The sequence below is a fragment of the Schistocerca nitens genome, chromosome 5 (genome assembly GCF_023898315.1).
Source record: "Schistocerca nitens isolate TAMUIC-IGC-003100 chromosome 5, iqSchNite1.1, whole genome shotgun sequence".
Lineage (NCBI taxonomy): Eukaryota > Metazoa > Arthropoda > Insecta > Orthoptera > Acrididae > Schistocerca > Schistocerca nitens.
The window spans coordinates 296,729,739-296,747,631 of NC_064618.1; the positions used below are offsets into that span (position 1 = coordinate 296,729,739).

Here is a 17,893-nt window from a genome sequence, read left to right on the forward strand (position 1 = left end):
TATCGTGATAGGCCACAATCCGACCTTTATCAAAGTCGGAAACGTGATGGTACGCATTTTTCCTCCTTACACGAGGCATCACAACAACGTTTCACCAGGCAACACCGGTCAACTGCTGTTTGTGTATGAGAAATCATTTGGAAACTTCCGTCATGTCAGCACGTTGTAGGTGTCGCCACCGTCGCCAACCTTGTGTGAATCCTCTGAAAAGCTAATCATTTGCATATCACAGCATCTTCTTCCTGTCGGTTAAATTTCGCGTCTGTAGCAATTTTAATGGCCAGTAGTGTACAATATAATAACCAATGCAACTCGCGATACGACTCAGAGGCAAACCTGTATTAGTGGAGCATGTAGAAATATAGCTACGTTGCTTAACTGGTTCACGGAGGGACGCACTGATACAACACACCCACATGATTCTCTGTCGTATCGCCTGATGCAACATTAAGTGTTGGTTGCTCCACGCAGATATATTGTACAATACATGGGGAGGGAAACTTCAAGTCATCTGATGCGCAATTTTTTTTTCATGTAGATGAAGCAAAACTACATCCGTTTCTGTAGGTAGTTTCTCAGTAAAACTTTTACTGTACACACAAAAAATTCAAAACCACTGGTTTGGTATTTCTGCATGTTCTCTGCTATAAAGTCTTTCTCATTAGTTTCTGGGGAAATTATTTTGTAAAAAAAATGACTTTTTTGCGTCTTAAATGCTGATAGCACAGCATGATAGTGAAATGGTTTTCTTTACGCTATTGCCCTTAACTATTGACGTACTTCGAAGTTAAGTAAACACAGCACGTATTTTGGAAACTTCGCAGTAGAAAATTTAGTCACTGGCCAGTTTATGTTTTGTGTATCTTAGGTCATACATCACTGTGTACTAAATCTACCTAACACATCGAAATTGTTTTTAACACTGCAATGAGATCCACGTCTCTTTCTAGTCACAATTAAATGTGTGATATAATGAGAGGTTGTCCCCATCGGGGCTAGCGGCAGTGCGCCACACGTGAGGCTATTTCCGCCTTCTGTGCCTTATTGTACCGCTCCTGTGGCAACGTGAGTGCCTCACCGACAAACGTTGCATAACTTTTATTGCAATGTATTGTCGTATCGCATTTGTATCGCCTTAGTGAGATGTAATGTGAGTGGTCCCCCTCCCCCAATAAAAACTTAGATCTTGGGCGCGCTCTTGCCTGATAATTTCTATCGCTTCCCTCAAACCTTTTTCAGGATAAAAATTAAACAACAAGACAATACCCGTCTATCCTTATTTAAGTCGAACCTACACTGGACACATGCTTCAATCTATCTCAGCTTTCATGCATTACTTGCCTGACAATGTAATTATCCTTTTAAGGATTTCGAATATAATTTTTATACCCAACACTGTCGATCGTTTCCGCACGTTGACAAATAGTACAGAGGTAAGTCGTCATTTCTTTATCATTCCTCGTGTTTCAAAATTCAAGGTCAGGCATTTGTAAGGCCGTTCGTGAGCCCTTTCTGTGACTGATAAAAAAACTGAAAGAAAGTTCACAGAACAGTTAACACGATTCACAGGAAAAGTGCTTCCTGAATTAGGTGATATTGCATCCACGCACAGAAACGGTTGCTGTATTCGCAATGATGAAACATCGATGTAGGGCACTGGCGCTTGGTTAGCGCCAGGAACAATAAAATAAATCACCTTTCTTTTTCTGTCCCTGTCATTAATGTTTCACTACGATCTGGTATTTCATGGTCTACGAACATACTTCCTTTTTTATCGACCTATTTCACTAAAAAGCAAAAAGAAAGTACACTGCACATTTCAACCAACACTAAAATGTTTTCCCATACTTGTGCCAAACAAGCAGACACACGTTTACACAGTTGCGTTGGTCTTGTACGTCACAGTCCCCTTCCACTCCCTTCAGTTAAAGAGGGCAGCTGAAATGAGTCTGTCTTGCTAAATGTGATGAGACTGTTTACACTCACTATTTCAGGAATATGTTGTCTTGTAGAATTACGAGCTTTACAACACTCTTCATGAATTCCTTAAGATCTTTGGGACTCATTTAGGTTGTTGCAACGCTTATCCTACGGCGTTGATGCCTTTTATCCTGCAAATTATCTAATTCTCTTTTTGTTAAACAGGTAAGATGCGGATACCGTTCGTCACCACAAACCTGCAGTATCTCGCTGCCTTCTGGGGTGAGTTTATCAATTTGAATCTTCTTGTAGGGGTATGGCTACTCCGAATGTTACGGCCATAAGTGCAAGAGACGGCTACAACAAAATTAAGTCACCGTGAAAAAACAGTCTCGTTCATCCTGATAGGATAAAACACCTGCCCAAGCCTCTATAAAAGATTCAGTTTGCCATGGCAATCGTGTAATATTTCTTCTGTATGAGACAACAAGGTCTAACCACTTCTGCCATGGTAACTTGCCAAGGATGGACAGGTGCACTGATCTAGTCTCTAGCGTTCTAAAAGATTTTCTAGATGTGATTCAGCTCCACGACTTTAGTTACCACACCAAACAGGTGGAATGATCCTCAAACCAAACAGTCATACGAGGGCTATGCGTTAAGTAACTTTCATTTTCATGTACAGTTTGGCCACGATAAGTTGACTCCTTTTAATGTGCGGCTCTAGCGGAGAAAAACAGCACTAGTTGGAGAATATTCATTTGGCTGCGAACGCTACCAGTATTTCTGTATGTTCACCTCTGTTTTAACGTAAGCTCAAAATACAGATAATGGTGTCAGCACTGCGGGAAGGAGTCGGTGCTGTGTTACCCTCACCGTTCCTCTGTCCTCGCCAGCCATAATGTCGGAGCGAGGTACTCCCCCTAAAGTTCCAGACAGCCATCGCTATAGGGAAAGGGGGAACAGTTGCTACGCTTACTGACGCAGTAGGATAGTGCGCATAGGGCTGCTACAGTCAGAAACCTCACTGCTTCTCTTTCGTCTACCGTAGCCATCCAAAAGGAGTACTGCAATACAAAAAAAAAAGGTTTGGAAGATATTATATAATACGGAAGGCTGTTGACACTCATCGCAGAATTTGTGCAACTGGATGTCCTACATAAGACCGGTACGCCTCACGTATCGGTTAATCATCTCTATTCGAACTGCTTGTGAAGTGGCGACAGTGTTCGAAAGTTGGCTACACTGCATTTTATCGGAAAATTGAGCGCAGATGCGTTAGTTGTTGTGAGAAAATAATATTCTTGAGATGTTACAGAAATCGGACAATTTTTATTAGAACAGTGAATTGATAGTGTGGAGTGTTACATAAAGACAAGCTCCATCAAGGAATGTAAAGAAATGTTCCACGTGGCGTGTCCTGGTAGGAAATTTCCCACGACCAGCACCACTGAAGATCTGTACAAGAAATGTTGGGCTGTAGGCGTCGGTCAAAATGTGCAGAGGAATAGGTGATCGTCAGTGAGGACAATAAACAGAATTCGCATGGACGTTACGAGAATTCCCCGCAAGTCAGTAAGGAGGTTACCATAGCAGGTTGGTATATCTGGTACCCCGTGTACTAAGAGATATGAAAATAAAAGCCTGTATGGTGAGTCTGGAGCAACAGTTGAGATTTGGCGATCAGGAAAAAAAGAGTTCATTATTGTAACTGGTTGTTAACATCGATCGCTAACGGCTACTTGGGCCCCTTACTTTACTTCATGTCAGACGGGGTCTGGTTTCATTTGTCAGGTTACGTAAAGCCCAGAATTGCAGACACTGATCCTGGAACAAACCACATATCCTGCATGAAGAACCTCTCCACGCAGAGAAGATAGGTATTTGGTGTGCTTTGTCCGACATGCACATTATTGGCCACGTGTTTTTCAATTAAACTTTAACAGTGCCAAACATCCAGAAATCCGTGACCCTTTGTGTGCACAATTAACAAATGCAGACAATCTATATGCAGTATTCCAGCAAGATGGAGCAACCACTCATACATCTGACCAAAGTATGGCTCACATCATCAATGTGTTCTCTGAAGACAGACTTGTCAGTATAAGCCTCTGGCCCTAAGGTCCCCAGACTTAATGTCACGTGATTTTTATTTATGGGACACACTAAAAATCAAAATGTATGTCGACAATCCTCGCACAAAAGATGATCTTAAACGGAACTTTACTAGAGAAAGAAACAACACTACGCCTGCAGAATTACAGCGTGTTGCTGTTAACATCATCACACGAAGTCAACGATGCCTGGATGCCGATGGCAACAACTTCCAGAATCTCTTATAAATAGGTAACTGCATGTTTTTTAACGTTGCTACGAGGGTCACTTCAAAAGAAATGCACACTACTTTTTTTAAATCCATCCTTTATTCTACATGTTTGAAAGTTTTACATTGTGTAGATACGTCCTTTAGGAACAATATTTTCATTTCTCCACATAATTTCCATCACTCTCAACTGCTTTACGCCATCTTGGAACCAGCGCCTGTATACGCGCACGGTAAAATTCTGGACCAACATGTTCGAGACTCTGTTTGGCAGCGTGTACAAGGGAGTCATCATCTTCAAACCTTGTTCCACGAAGAGAGTCTTTCAGTTTCCCAAAGAGATGATAGTCACATGGAGCCAGGTCAGGACTGTAAGGTGGGTGTTTCAGTGTTGTCCATACGAGTTTTGTGATCGCTACCATGAATTTTTGACTGACATGTGGCCGTGCATTGTCGTGCAACAGCAAAACATCCTGCTTTTGCCGATGTGTTACAACACGACTCAGTCAAGCTTGAAGTTTCTTCAGTGTCGTCATATATGCATCAGAAGTTATGTTGGTTCCACTTGGCATGATGTCCATAAGCAAGAGTCCTTCGGAATCGAAAAACACCGTAGCCATAACTTTTCCAGCAGAAGGTGTGGTTTTGAATTTTTTTTCTTGGGTGAATTTGCATGATGCCACTCCATTGATTGCCTCTTCGTCTCTGGTGAAAAATGATGGAGCCATGTTTCATCACCTGTCACAATTATTCCAAGAAGTTTATCTCCAGCATTCTCGTACTGCTCCAAACGTTCGCTGCATACCGTTTTTCTTGTTTCTTTGTGAGCCACTGTCAACATCCTGAGAACCCACCTGGCACAAACCTTTTTTAACGCCAACACTTTCAGTATTCTGCAAACACTTCCTTCCCCTATCTGAACGTAGCGTGACAATTCGTTCACTGTGATGCGTCTGTCAGCAGTCACCAATTCGTTAACTCTCTGCACATTGTCTGGAGTGTGTGCAGTACGAGGCCTGCCACTGCGAGGACAATCCACAATATTGCCGTGCCCGCTTTCATCATTTAACCTGCTTGCCCACCGACTAACTATACTGCGATCGACAGCAGCATCTCCAGACACCTTTTTCAACCTCTTGTGGATGTTTCCCACTGTCCCGTTTTCACAGCACAGGAATTCTATGACAGCACGTTGCTTTTGACGAACGTCAAGTGTAGCAGCCATATTGAAGACATGCTGTGACGGCGCCACTCACGGGAACAGATTGAATTAAGTCTGAAAACAAGCGGGAAGGATGTATCTACACACTGTAAAAATTTCACATATGAAGATTGAAAACTGTATTTTTACAAAAATAGTGTGCATTTCTTTTGTAGTGACCCTCGTATTATCCATTCCTTTAGTTGTTGCATTGTTACCTGAATCTTGGGCGTGACGCGTCCGTTTTACAAGGGGCGCCCTATTAGGATGTTCAAATTTTCTGAGAGAAGTGCAATAAAAATGGGTCCAGAAATGCATACTTTCGGCGATAAACAAGTATTTAAAGGAGATGTTCAAATAGGCGTCCATTCATGACGATGCGCCCGTCTGCCCTCCAGCTTAAGGAATGACCGATCCTTAGAAGTATACCCAGTTGTTGTCGTACCTGCTGGCATGTATTGAAGACGTGACCCTGTAGTGTCCGCACATCGTTGATTGGCGTGTCGTAGACCAATTCCTTCAAGTGTCCTCATAACGAAAAGTTTAGCGGATTGGGGTTGGGGAACAAGCAGGCCAATGTGTGGGGCCCAGCCGACCAGTCCAGAGGTCCTGCAATGACTGCATCAGATGTTCACGCACATTGTGACGAAAGTGTGCTTGTGCACCATCAGCCACCATGCATGAACCACATTTGTATTTGTTGCTGCAATGACACACCCTCCAGCAACGTAGGCAATAGATTAATAACAAAGTCTAGCTAATGCGCCCTAGTTAATCTGTTTGGTAGCATGTATGGCCCTTTTAATCTATAAACAAGTATGCCTGCTCATGCGTTGCCCTCTTTCCTGAATTGCTTGGGGATTTACGTCTGCCCATACATGCTGGTTATGGAAATTCACAACATCATCTCTTGTGAACCCTGCTTCACAGGTAAATAAAAACTTGGATGTGAACAGCGGATCAGTGGCGCACTTCTGCAACAGTCATTGACAGAACCGCTAATCCTGTGGCCTTAGGGCTCGAACGCACTGTAAACGATATGGGCACAGCAGTTGTTCATGAAGTACTCCCCCCCCCCCCTCAAGTAAGATAGTGAGAAACGCCTTCAGCATCTGCTATTCGTCCCACACTGGTCCTAGGGGTTTCGTCCATCAAACGTAGCACATACGCCTTCCACTGTCAGTCTCCTGAGGTGCAAGGCTACCTCTGTCTCCCAGAGGCTGGAAAAGTATGCCGAGAAGCTTATCAGAGCGCATTCTTATCTTGGATATTTTTCAGCGTAAGGCTACATCCATTTGCTAAACCATAGCAGAACATCATATCCGACATTTCACTTGTCCAGTAGTAGGCTTCCATTGTTAACAAGAGGTGACAGAGAGAAATTGTAAATGTGATACACCACTTGTGCGTACAAACAGCGCAATAACAGTTAATAAATAAGTGAAACTGCGTTTGGAAGAAGCTAAAACACATGTTAGCTACCCACAATTGGCCGTACTGTACAATAAGGCGCACAAACACTACGAAAACTAACGTAGCCTACATCACGACTCGAACTACACGACAGACTGCAGACCACCTAACAGTAGGTAGAGTACTGCCTAACAGTAGATAGAGTACTGTGAGTAAGGTATCATAATATCCTGCCGACACATCGGACAGAGCACCAATGCAACAACTGTGCTAATATCCGCAGTCAAGCGTAGTGCAGCCCATCCTATAAACACTTGTTTATCTTGGAAAGTATACGCTTTCGAATCCATGTTTATTGCACTTATTTTTCTTTTTTCAATTATTACTATGACCTCTCAAAGCAGTAGACACTTTTTTTGAACACTCTGTGTATAAGGACTAAATGTGATGAGTGAAGATATTGTGTGTCAGTTGTGTCCTTCAAATGGTTCAAATGGCTCTGAGCACTATGGGACTCAACTGCTGTGGTCATAAGTCCCCTAGAACTTAGAACTACTTAAACCTAACTAACCTAAGGACAGCACACAACACCCAGCCATCACGAGGCAGAGAAAATCCCTGACCCCGCCGGGAATCGAACCCGGGAACCCGGGCGTGGGAAACGAGAACGCTACCGCACGACCACGAGATGCGGGCAGTTGTGTCCTTCAATTCAGAGTGGAAGAACGAATGTTCATGATGATGACAATAGTGGACATATGTCTGTAATTAATAACAAACTTGTACTGAAAATTGACAAAAAATTCTTGAACCCCGTGTTTCATGGTATTTCAAATTTCCAAAACTTTCCACAGATTTGTGAAGTATTTTTCATGGACCTTGACTAAGCAATTAGGGAGCAACAACTGGTGTGCTCACTAGATTTCAGAACTCTTCCTGATGATATTATGTAAAGGATAGATTGCTACTCACCATATTGTGGAGATACTGAGACACAGACAGATACAACAAAAAGACGGCTAAACAAGTAAGCTTTTGGCTAAAAGGACTTCTTCTGAATTAAACAACATTCATGCACACACATTCACACAAACACAACTCACACGCACATGATCAATGTCGTTGACTGCCAAGGCCAGACTGTGGGCAACGGCGCGTGATGGGAGAAGCAGTCTGGGTGGTGGCAGTAAAGAGAAGGCTGGTGACGGGGGGATGGAGGAATAGCAGGGGAGAGGTGAGGATGGTAAGTGCTCCTTGTGGGAGCATACAGGGAGGGGTGGTGAGAAGGTATGGCAGCTAGGTGAAGCTGGGCGGTTAGACAGAAGTGGAGGGGGAGTGGAAAAGGAAAGAAGTAAAAAGACTGTGGGTCAGTTGGTGGAATAGAAGTCTGTATGATGCTGGAGTGGGAACAGGGAAGCGGATGGATTGGTAAATCACAGTGACTAACTAAGGTAGAGGCCAGAAGGATTGCAGGAACGTAGGCTATATCGCAGGGAGAGTTCCCATCTGCTGCAGTTCAGAAAAGCAAATTTTGGTTGGAAGGATCCAGATGGCACAGTCTCTGAAGTGAAAAACGTTGTGTTGGGTACTTTTCTCACCAACTGGATGGCCCAGCTGTTTCTTGACCACAGTTTGTCACTAGCCATTCATGTGGACAGACAGCTTGTTGGTTGTTGTGCCCATATAGAACGCACCACAGTGGTTCCAGCTTAGCTTCTAGGTCACATGACTGTTTTCACAGGTAGCCCTGCCTGTGATAGGACAGATAATACATGTGAGCGGACTGGAGTAGGTGGTGGTGAGAGGATGTATTGGTCAGGTCTCGCATCTAGGTCTATTACAGGTATATGAGCCAAGAGGCAAGGTGCTGAGAGCAGGAGCTGACTAGAGATGGATGACAATATTATGTAGGTTCAGTGGGCAGTGGGATACCTCTGTGGGAGGAATGAAAAAGGAGTGGGTAGTACTTGCCTCTTTTCAGGGCATGTTGAGAGGTAGTCAAAACCCTTTCAGAGAACATGATTCAGTTGTTCGAGCCTTCGGTGGTACTGAGTCACAAGGGGGATGCTCCTTTGTCATCAGACAGTGGGACTTCCGGACGTGACTGGTGACTGAAGGGGTAAGGCATGGGAGACCTATCTCTGTACAGGGTTGTGAGGGTAATTTTGGTCTGTGAAGGCCTCGGTGATAACATTTGTGTATTTCGAGAGTGGCTGCTCATCGCTACAGATGCGATGGCCACTGGTGGATGGGACTTCTTCGTATGGGATCAATAGCAGCTGTCGAGGTGGAGGTATTGCTGGTAGTTGGTAGATGTAATATGGATGGAGGTACTGATGTAGCCATCTTTGAGGTGGAGATCAACATCGAGGAAGGTAACTTTTTGGTTTGAAGAGGACCAGGTGAAGTGAATGGGGGAGAAGTTGTTGAGGTTCTTGAGGAATGTGGATAGGGTGTCGTCATCCTTGATCCAGATGATGAGGATGTCATCAATGAATCGGAATCAAGTGAAAGATTCGGAATTCTGGATGTTTGGGAACGATTCCTCTAGACAACCCATGAATAGGTTGCCACAGGATGGTACCTTGCAGGGGCCCATTACTGTGCCCCCGATTTGTTTGTAGATGAAGACTTCAAAGGAGAAGTAATTGTGGTTGAGGATATAGTTGGTCATGGTCACCAGGAAGGAGGCTGTAGGTATGGAATCCATCAGGCATTTGGAAAGCTAGTGTTCAATATTGGTAACGCCATTGTCATTAAGGATGTTAGGAAAAGGGAGGTGGCATCAATAGTGATGAGCAGGGGCACAGTGGGGTAAAGGAATAGGAACTGTCGGGAGCTGGTGGAGGAAATGGTCAGTGTCTTTTATATAGTACGGGAAGTTGTGATTATAGGATGAAGGTGTTGGTCTACAAGACCAGAGATTCTCTCCCTGGGGCACAGTAACAGTCCAATAGAGTGTCCTGGGTAGTTGGATTTATGCACTTTATGAAGCATGTAGGAGGTAGAAGTGTAGGGAGGCTGTAACGTTGAGGAGAGAGAGAGACTTTGGGGAGAGGTTCTGGGATGGGTCGAAGTTTTTAAGGAGAGACTGGAGATCCTGCTGTATTTTTAGGAATGGAGTCATTATGGCAGGATTTGTAGGTGGACGAATCTGACAGCCAGTGAAGCTTTTCTGCCAGGGAATACTTGTGGTTCAAAACCACACTGGTGGAACCTTAGGCAGCAGTAAGATTATAAGTTAGGGACCAGTTTTTAAGACATGAATTGCAGTTCATTCTATGCATGTAAGGTTAGCATGCATGCTTTGGGATTTGGGGAATGATGTCGAGGCAAGGTTTGTGATTAAGAAATTATTCAAATTTAACAGGGGGTGATTTAGGGGCAGTGGGGGTGTATCACAGTTGAGTGGAGGACTGGCATGAGTCAGCAGGATTCAACATTAGTTTTGGGTTGAATCTGATTAGTAGAGCTGGTGGCGAAGAGGACCAGGAGAAGGAGAGAAGGTATTTAAAAAGTCTAACATAACTGAATCTGGGAATGGGGCAGAAGTTAAGGACTTTGAAAGGTAATGATACTTCTGTGGGACTAAGGCTTTTGGAGGAAAGATTCCTCACTGTGTATCAGGTCTGCTTAGGTTCTTGATTCTGTATGGTGATGGGAGTTTTCAAGGGGGTAGTAAATGTAGCAGGTATACGAGACAGGGTTTGTCAGCTTTGAGGGGATGTGGGGGAGGTTTTGAGGCTGTTGTACAGGTGGCGGATGGTGACAGTCAAAGGCGAAAGTACGATGTGCACAGGTTGGAGTACTTTTTGAGGTGGCGTTGTGCTGCTCTAGTTCGTGGAGGACAAGAGTTTCAATGTGTGAGACAGGATAGAGGAATTTGGGATTGCACAGCAAGAGAATTTTATGGATACAGTGTAGGTAATGCAAGGAGGTTTGAACCTGATTTACATGGTTTTGCAGGACTATGTTGATGAGGGTTAAGGACTGGCAGAATGTGAGCAGATGAAGGTCATTGTGGAAGAAGGGATTGATACTGGAGACGAGTAATTTGATGGTAAGGCCATCTGTGGGTGTTCCATGAGCCACGCAATAATGCAGGAACAGTACGGGTGATTGGGTTCTGGGTTGGCATAAGAAAACTTCTCTGTATTTGTGCAGATGGAAGGAGTAACGATCAATGGTGAAGGATAAAACCCCATAAATACGTAAATGATGCAGAAGTAAGTGCAAACAAACTCGGAAAAATACGCCAAAATACGTGGGAAAAATAACAAAAAAAGACAGAATGGATGAAGTACAAACAAGATGAAAACTGAATGATTAGGTCGATAGTTAATGGCGAAAATGAACTGAAATCGAGGTGAAAACACAATGAGATCAAATATAAATATAAATAAAAACACTATAATGTCAGTTGTAGCTTAGTGATGGATATGTATGAAGGAGGGGATAGCAGATGTGATCAGATTAAGCGAGTCTGGATTGTGAAAACTAGAATAAGAGAAGAGAAAGAGTGGGGAGTGGGGAAGGGTTTGTAGGATGTTGTACAAGTCCATATGGCACACGAATATATGGAAAATAATATGCAGATATATATGAGAGTTACACAGGAAGAGTGGTCAACTGGAAGGTCTAGGATTAATGATATCAGCGGTAGTAATGTGGAACATGAGATGCCACACCAACAACAATTACAATCACATAGCTGTGTGTTGTGCATGGATGAGACGGTTGATATACTGCAGCTCATAAGTCACAATGTATGATGCGTTTTGGAAAGCGACATGTAAACCACAGGAAATGAGAGAAAGAAAAGGATGCACACAGAGTAAAGTAATGGGTTAGAAAACAGTAACAAAGGAAAACAACATTGGGTTATGGGATGGAAGAAAAGCTGCTAGGCAAAGCCAAAGAATGGAAAGCCCAGAATAGAATAACAACAGTATTATGAAAAGAATAGATTGCTACTGACCACATAGTGGAAACGTTGAGGCACAGATAGCCGCAACAAAAACTCTGCTAGACAAGTAAGCTTTTGGCCAAACAGCCTTGTTCTGAATTAGACAACATATAAACACACAGTCATGCAAACTTAACTCACAAGCGAAGGCCACTGTTTCTGGCTGCTGAGGCTAGACTGAAAGCAACAGCACATTATGGCCCGCATCTCGTGGTCGTGCGGTAGCGTTCTCGCTTCCCACGCCTGGGTTCCCGGGTTCGATTCCCGGTGGGGTCAGGGATTTTCTTTGCTTCGTGATGGCTGGGTGTTGTGTGCTGTCCTTAGGTTAGTTAGGTTTAAGTAGTTCTAAGTTCTAGGGGACTGATGACCATAGATGTTAAGTCCCATAGTGCTCAGAGCCATTTGAACCATTTTTTGAGCACATTATGGGAGCGGCAATCTAGGTGGTGGGGGTAAGGAGCAGGCTGGGACAGGGAGGGGGAGGGATAGCAGGGAAGGGATGTAGGATGGTAAAGTAGAATATAAAAACACTGTGGATGTGTGGGTGAAGTAAAAGACTAGGTAATGCTGGAGTGGGAACACGGAAGGGGTAAGTCGGTAAAGGGCAGTGACTCATGAAGGATGAGGCCAGGAGGGTTACAGGAATGTAGGGCATACTGCAGGGAGAGTTCCCACTTGCTGCAGTGCAGAAAAGCTGATGTTGGTGAGAAGGGAGTTGTGCTGGTGTGAATGTGTGTGTGAGTGCATGTTGTCTAAGCAGAAGAAGGAATTTTGAATGAAAGCTTCCTTGTTTAGAAGTTTGTTTGTTGTGTCTTCACTATATAGCGAGTAGCAATCTATCTTTTTGTAATACTGTCATTATACCATCCTGGATTTTGCAAAACTTTCTGTTGCCAGATGTATCCAAGATGGCGGCAATGACGCCATCCAAGATGGTGGCAATGACGCCATACAAGATGGCGGCCTGTAGACTTGGCAACAGCGCATGACATCATCCAAGATCGTGGCCGTGACGTCAGATGATGACGCGAGTACCGTTATCCAATATGGCCGCTTTCGGTGAGAAAGTGGCACGCGCCCCCCATGGCAGGAAGTATGAATTTTGGCGAGAAATTGAATTATGTCCTTCTATGGGTCACCTGGCGCCCCCCCCCCCTTTCCGACTTTTCATGACGGCACGTTATCCTCTTGCAGAATGGGCGGGAATTTCGAATTTTGGAGGGAATTTTGCCCTAAGAGCTTACTCATGCAGCTGAGGGGAGTTAGTATCGTGTTGCACACACTAGAGACTGCTCATAATGTCGTTCAATTCGAATATAATTTGTTTAAATTTGTTGAAATTTGTTTAAATTAATTATCTACCTACAGCAGTAGCGGCTTAGTGTGGTGTTACCAACACAAGAGGGTGAGATATCAGTGGTTGTTGAGCTGTCAGTGTGGAAGGAGCATGTGTTCATTTAGCGAGATGTTGATGCCAACAGGGGGAGTTTTAACAGCTGTATTACATGCACTCATTCAGCCAAGAAGTGCATCCACAGCTCACTGCATGAAAAATGGAAGTGAGCATTAATGATAGAACACGTGAAGAGGAATAGTATGATCCTGCAAATAAATGCTTTGCATCGAGACGCATTAAAGATCAAATGCTCAACGTATGGAAACATCTGTCTCTGCTGTAACCGTCTGTCATTTCTAAAACGTACATATGAGATCCCACCCCAAAAGAGACAACTGCCTCCAATCCAGCAGGCCACAGAACTGAGCTAGTTCGCGAGTTCACCTCTAGAGGGCGCCGCAATTGGTCATGTGATCATGCAATTCAGTCAGTAGGAGCACAGTATCATGATGACATCACGCGTTTTTCTCAGCTGCAAGTGTGCCCCAGGCTCCTCATCCCCCAGCGGTCTGGAGGGGAGAAATACTGGGAAAAGGACTCAGCCTGTTCTGTGCTGCTGTAGAGTGGAAGGAGTGTACTTTATTTTTGGAACAATTTATTTAGGGACGGATTTCACCTTGTTTATTTATTACACTGATACAAAAATCTCACCCTGACGTGCTTGGAGTCACAATATACAGTTTACAGTCCTGCATTACACTGATGTGCAGAGCCGCAAACAACTCGTAAATTTCCGAAATAATCCAGTACACAGGATACAGACATGCAAACGCTGTGTAAACACGCTCACAACGCTTAAACACCCGAAAATAATGCAGTGCACATAAAAAGCGCAGCATAATAGGGACTCGAACCCTGACTCTACTGCATGGAAAGCCTAAGGGCAACCCCTAACACACGGAAATTGTCCAGAAGTGGGAAAGGAACGTTAGGTCAGTGTACTTCATTTATTTTGTTTGATGTGTCGGCAGCTGGGCCAACACCTTGTAAATCGAAGTGGCTGAAAGTGCACGCTAAACTAACGCAGACGGGCGTGAAGTACTGGAACATGAGACTTATTAATGAATAAGAAGAAAAGTACGTAGCTGGAATAATATACTTAACTTTATTCTCTTGTTGGAATACATCTCTTGAATAGCAGTAAGCTATAAGCACTGATACAAATGGCGCCTTGCTAGGTAGTAGCTATGGAATAAGCTGAAGGCTATTCTATCAGTCTCTCGGCAAATGAGAGGAAGACTTGGTAGGTCTGGTCGCAAGCTATGTCGTCCGTACAACTGGGGCGAGGTCATGTCCGTGTCTTGTGACCTGCCATGTGGTGGCGCTAGGATTGCGATTACACAGTGGCGACACGCGGGTCCGACATGTACTACAGGACCGCGGCCGATTTAAGTTACCACCTTGCAAGTGTGGTGTCTAGCGGTGACACCACATTGTTCAAGCAACTGACGCAAATATCTTCTTAATTACGTAATTGAACACAAAGATTGGTCCTAATTACACAACTACATGCATACCGCTGCACAAGGACGGCATAAAATCGCAATTAAGTGCAAAAAGTGATGATATCCTACACCTGGTGTTATCCTGCTGGGAAAAAATTTCGCAGTACCACTCGAAACTGATGAAAATATCAACCCTAATTACGTAATTAATCACAAATATTGGGCCTAATTACACAACTATATGCATAGCACTACACCAGGACAGCAAAAATGCTCTATACAGCGCAAAAACTGCTGATACCATGCAACTGGTGTCATCCTGCTGGGTTAAACTTTTCGCAACACCTCGCGAAAGCAGCGATAGAAACACTCAAACACTACCCTACATCTACAACCTGGCAGGAAAAACGTAGGGGCGTAAGGTACTATCTTTATTCTTTTTGGTGGGAAATATATTCAACTCACGAGATGCTGGTGTTGAACAGAGAGGAGTTTATAAAGTATATTACCTGTAAGCATACAGCATCTATCGCTGTTTGACATTGGAGTTCGCTACAGACGCCTACAAAAAATCACCCTACAGCCAGGTAATCAAAGACAATACACACTATTACAGCTGATGGAAAAAATACATCACAGTTCTAATTAAACTTCGAAATCGTTATGAAAAAACCAGCACTTGTAACAAATGGGCCATAATGCAGCACATGTACAAGGCAAAATCGTCGTCCTAAAAGACTGCAGAGGTGGCCGTAGTTGAAAGGGCGTTCTCCTCGATATACAATCACAAACTGCCGAAAATCGAGGCCCTCTCTCCACCTACTGGGTGGATGGACCGAGGGAGGGAGCTACTCCACCAGCAGCCTACTTTCCGCCTTCAGACAATGGTACTTCACCAACACAAAATCAGGTATAGTCAACTAAACAAAAGGAGATAAAAGAACGGCTGTCCAGAATGCATCTTGGACATCTAAAGCATAGTGACACAGTTGACACTAATGGTTAGGGGACGCATCTGCAGTGACGAGCTGTCACAGACTAGGCAGGTCCTCAATGCCTCCAATAGGCCTCTCGTTCTGGGATGGAAAATACTTTTGTTTAACATCATATAGGACACTCCAACTGGGACCGGGGCAGACCCACAGTCTCATAGAGAAGTCGCCGTCCGTTCTGCGCTGGAGTATTTAACATCAACCCAAATCCTATAACAAAGCAACTATTGAAAAAGGGGGTAAAAAACATTCGCGACGATAATAAATGTTCTCTTTCCAGGAAAATAGACAAAGCCCATTTTCATTTAGTTTTATGAGCAAAATCGGTATAGTTTTTAACGTTCGACTGCACTCGCATCTCATTATTTTGTCGCGTCCAGCGAAGTGTACCGCCAATGATCACAAATGATCAGCAGAAACATACCCACCTGCGCAAAATCAGGAAAAAGCTTCGAGTATTTTTATGCGGAAACTAATTTTTGTTTTTGTTTTTTCTGTAGTCGGATTACACTCACCAGGGAGGTCAAATGGGAATCTGTGGAGGGGACACAATGTTCTTTTCGGGGAACACTATTGTGAAATTACATCTGAAGCTGACCACAGAGGGATTCTACAGCCCACAACATACATTTTGCGTAAGGATCATGCTATTGAAAACGCGATCCTCATGACTACGTTACAGTCACGATGCATATAAAGCGGTGTTGAGTCTACAGGTACACACACGAGCCACTGATGGTGTTAGGCTTGCTGGTAAATAAGCAGTCGGCAATTTGGAATTAAGTCTATCCATTCAACCACTTAATTGCGTTGGATCCTGTAGAAACATTACAGTCACTGGTGAATCATATTCGTGGCACTCTCATATATTGAAATGATTCACTTTTTATCTCTCAGGGTGCATTCTTGTCGGTCCTATTAAATATACAGGTATTGGTTCATTGGAGCACACAGTTCGCGATCAAAGTCGCTTCCACAGATGGGTGTAAAGTTTCATCACCTGTACTGTAAGATGACCATACCCAACAGACTATCAATGACATGAGAGGGTTCCTGTATTTCTCTTCGTAAGCAGTTTAATACAATGTTTTTTTTTCGGTTGCATGGCATCCAATCTGTGTACACTGCTGTTTCTACCATGACTTAGAGACCCATGTCAGCTGCTGCTAAACCAACATTACACACTTCAATCCTCTGGCTCTCACGGGAAGCTGCACATGGCATGGCATAAACTGTACAGCTACCACACCACAGGCTGGTAGCAATAAAACACAGACGTGATGTTTCTCATTGACAAAAATGGGGAACATGTCGCAACATATGAAAACTGGAAGAGTGTGCAGTATTGTAGAGCGCTTCCAACAACTATTTGAAGGTGCTTGCCTGTAGAGTTAATCTCATCTTTCGATCAAGAGGGTAGCGGATGTATCGATGCTCCACTTCGAAAAGCAATGTTCCTTCATTTTGCTGTCATGTACATGTTTACTGTTCTGGAGTTGACCATTGCCGGAAGGTACCGTTCACAACACGCGCGAGGTAGCACAAATAAAACGAGATACTGTTATCTTATTGGTGAAAAAAATAAAAATAAAAATAAAAACACATGTACGGTATCGCAGCATATGTAAATATGACGATTTGGTAGGAATGAGGAACGCGTCCAAACAACTGTATTAAGGTGATGACCTTTACATTTAATCCCATGATCCACAGCGACAAGTAGCAGATACCCAGTGTTCAGTCAAAGTCCCCCCATCTCCATGGAGTGATGTCACTCGATAATTATGCTGTGATCAACAGCGTACCCAGTGGACATTCGGGATTGGAAAGACACAGTTGATATGGATCTATGTGCTGTAAAACACACCATAGTTGATAGTGAGATTAGTTTTAGCAATTTTACTCAGAATTGGGTGAGAGCAATATCCACCACATTATGCAGTCTGTTTAGAAACAGAGCGAACTGAGTTAATGCAATAGGAGCGTGTTTTAACCACTCGGTGGAAATGGGAACATGTTCTCGTAGCTCCACCACTTGTGTTCGATGTGTAGAGTCAGCGTCCAATGAAGCCTGCTGCAGCAACTCGACAACAGTACGAACTTTTTTATGTTGGTGTTTCTTGCTGGGAAAAGTAAAAAAGACTCTACATCGAATCAGATCCGCGTCCCTCAGAATCCATTCACGTCTATCATCCAAACATTCTATCATCGTTATTCTGTACCATCCAGAAGAGAAT

At 43.7% G+C, this 17,893-nt stretch overlaps 1 protein-coding gene across 1 annotated transcript in view; it reads left to right on the forward strand.

Annotated features, from left to right (window-relative positions):
- LOC126260414 (facilitated trehalose transporter Tret1-like) overlaps nucleotides 1–17,893 on the forward strand; it is a 149,335-nt gene that overhangs the window by 46,958 nt on the left and 84,484 nt on the right. The window contains exon 2 of the mRNA XM_049957743.1: nucleotides 2,146–2,202. Within this exon, the coding sequence (XP_049813700.1) occupies nucleotides 2,151–2,202 (52 nt within the window). The 5' untranslated portion in view covers nucleotides 2,146–2,150. The remainder of the gene's footprint in view (nucleotides 1–2,145; nucleotides 2,203–17,893) is intronic.